Genomic DNA, 2,500 nt, shown 5'->3' on the forward strand with positions numbered 1-2,500 from the left:
CATGGGTAGTGGGTTACGATCCCGGGACCACTCATGTACGTGCTGAGAATGTATGCACACATGACTGTAAGTCGCTGAGGCATGTGATAAAAGCGAGGCAGTACAGTCTGTAAATGGCATATATTATTATTATATTATTATTATTATTATTTATATATATTATATTATTATTATATTATGTACTGAGTCATGTACTGAGTCATGTACTGAGTCATGTACTGAGTCATGTACTGTACGTCTGACCAACACAGTGCTGTAACAGGCTATTATACATTTTTTAAAGATGATTGATTGACCAATCTGTGTTAAAAGGTGAATACAAAAGCATCAAATGAGGTGTGAGAGGTGGTACATTAGATAAGTTAGAGGGTAGTAAGCTAGTCAAATGAGGTGTGAGAGGTGGTACATTAGATAAGTTAGAGGGTAGTAAGCTAGTCAAATGAGGTGTGAGAGGTGGTACATTAGATAAGTTAGAGGGTAGTAAGCTAGTCAAATGAGGTGTGGGAGGTGGTACATTAGATAAGTTAGAGGGTAGTAAGCTAGTCAAATGAGGTGTGAGAGGTGGTACATTAGATAAGTTAGAGGGTAGTAAGCTAGTCAAATGAGGTGTGGGAGGTGGTACATTAGATAAGTTAGAGGGTAGTAAGCTAGTCAAATGAGGTGTGGGAGGTGGTACATTAGATAAGTTAGAGGGTAGTAAACTAGTCAAATGAGGTGTGAGAGGTGGTACATTAGATAAGTTAGAGGGTAGTAAGCTAGTCAAATGAGGTGTGAGAGGTGGTACATTAGATAAGTTAGAGGGTAGTAAACTAGTCAAATGAGGTGTGAGAGGTGGTACATTAGATAAGTTAGAGGGTAGTAAACTAGTCAAATGAGGTGTGAGAGGTGGTACATTAGATAAGTTAGAGGGTAGTAAGCTAGTCAAATGAGGTGTGGAGGTGGTACATTAGATAAGGAGGGTAGTAAGTACAAATGAGGTGTGAGGTGGTACATTAGATAAGTTAGAGGGTAGTAAGCTAGTCAAATGAGGTGTGGGAGGTGGTACATTAGATAAGTTAGAGGGTAGTAAGCTAGTCAAATGAGGTGTGGGAGGTGGTACATTAGATAAGTTAGAGGGTAGTAAGGTCAAATGAGGTGTGAAGGTGGTACATTAGATAAGTTAGTAAACAAAATGAGGTGTGGGAGGTGGTACATTAGATAAGTTAGAGGGTAGTAAGCTAGTCAAATGAGGTGTGAGAGGTGGTACATTAGATAAGTTAGAGGGTAGTAAACTAGTCAAATGAGGTGTGAGAGGTGGTACATTAGATAAGTTAGAGGGTAGTAAACTAGTCAAATGAGGTGTGAGAGGTGGTACATTAGATAAGTTAGAGGGTAGTAAGCTAGTCAAATGAGGTGTGAGAGGTGGTACATTAGATAAGTTAGAGGGTAGTAAGCTAGTCAAATGAGGTGTGAGAGGTGGTACATTAGATAAGTTAGAGGGTAGTAAACTAGTCGTGTAAAATATACAGATGTAGGATTTTAATTTGATCACTCTTATGTTGCTGAGAATGTTCCTGCGCTTCAGGAAATGCAAGCTGGAGGGCGGAGTGTCTGCGGGTTTTCGCTCCACCCTTGTACTTAATTGATGAATTAAGGTCACTAATTAGTAAGGAACTCCCCTCACCTGGTTTTCTAGGTTTTAATTGAAATGTAAAAACAAACACGCTCAGCCCTCTGTGGAATGAGTTTCACACCACTGTTGTAGTGTATTCAAGGTTTAAAAGATGTCTAAGGTTTTTAATTTCCAGTTTAAAATGTCAGACTTGATTTGCTATAACAAAACATTTATCAACCCCTTTAAAACATTTCCATTAATTATAATCCACATAATAATTATAATTTCCTGTTGCTGCAGGATTCTTTTCCTGCTGTAGTAAACAGACTCAAATTAAGATTTAACATCTGTATCGTTCTTACATCCACTCTTCCCTGGAGAGGTTCATGAAGATGTTGGACTGGTCGTCTTGGAGAAGACGGAACGCAGCACTGATGTGGTGGCTCTCCTGGACTGACCGGTCGTTGTAGATCATAGCAAAGTCTGACCTACAGTACACAAAACACACAGATGGAAAACATTCATAAAGTACTGGTTTGATATCCTGGTCCTAGCCTTGTCCAAGTCTTGTCCTGGTCTTGTCCTAGCCTGGTCCTGGTCTTGTCCTGTCCTGGTCCTAGCTTGGCCCTGGCCTGGTCCTAGCGTGGTCCTGGTCTTGTCCTAGCCTGGTCCTGGTCTTGTCCTGTCCTGGTCCTAGCATGGTCCTGGTCTTGTCCTAGCCTGGTCCTGGTCTTGTCCTGTCCTGGTCCTAGCTTGGCCCTGGCCTGGTCCTAGCGTGGTCCTGGTCTGTCCTAGCCCAGTCCTGGTCTTGTCCTGTCCTGGTCCTAGCTTGGCCCTGGCATGGTCCTAGCGTGGTCCTGGTCTGTCCTAGCCCAGTCCTGGTCTTGTCCTGGCCTGGTCCTAGCT

The 2,500-nt window shown here is 42.2% G+C and overlaps 1 protein-coding gene and 1 long non-coding RNA gene across 5 annotated transcripts in view; one reads left to right on the forward strand and one right to left on the reverse strand.

Moving 5' to 3' along the window:
- LOC118389436 (dual specificity calcium/calmodulin-dependent 3',5'-cyclic nucleotide phosphodiesterase 1B-like) overlaps window positions 1-2,500 on the reverse strand; it is a 66,938-nt gene that overhangs the window by 7,989 nt on the left and 56,449 nt on the right. Inside the window, exon 8 of the mRNA XM_052526391.1 lies at window positions 1,957-2,082. Coding sequence (XP_052382351.1) covers window positions 1,957-2,082 — 126 coding nt within the window. The remainder of the gene's footprint in view (window positions 1-1,956; window positions 2,083-2,500) is intronic.
- LOC127932075 (uncharacterized) lies at window positions 344-1,702 on the forward strand. Of its 4 annotated transcripts, XR_008143908.1 has the most exons (5): window positions 344-453; window positions 508-714; window positions 769-822; window positions 1,030-1,092; window positions 1,348-1,702. It is a non-coding gene; the product is annotated as an uncharacterized LOC127932075 (long non-coding RNA). The 4 variants fall into 4 exon arrangements; XR_008143907.1 differs by lacking the exon at window positions 769-822 and having other exon boundaries at window positions 508-669; window positions 985-1,092; XR_008143905.1 differs by lacking the exon at window positions 769-822 and having other exon boundaries at window positions 508-669; window positions 985-1,083; window positions 1,339-1,702.

The sequence above is a fragment of the Oncorhynchus keta genome, chromosome 10 (assembly GCF_023373465.1).
Source record: "Oncorhynchus keta strain PuntledgeMale-10-30-2019 chromosome 10, Oket_V2, whole genome shotgun sequence".
Taxonomy (NCBI): Eukaryota; Metazoa; Chordata; class Actinopteri; order Salmoniformes; family Salmonidae; genus Oncorhynchus; species Oncorhynchus keta.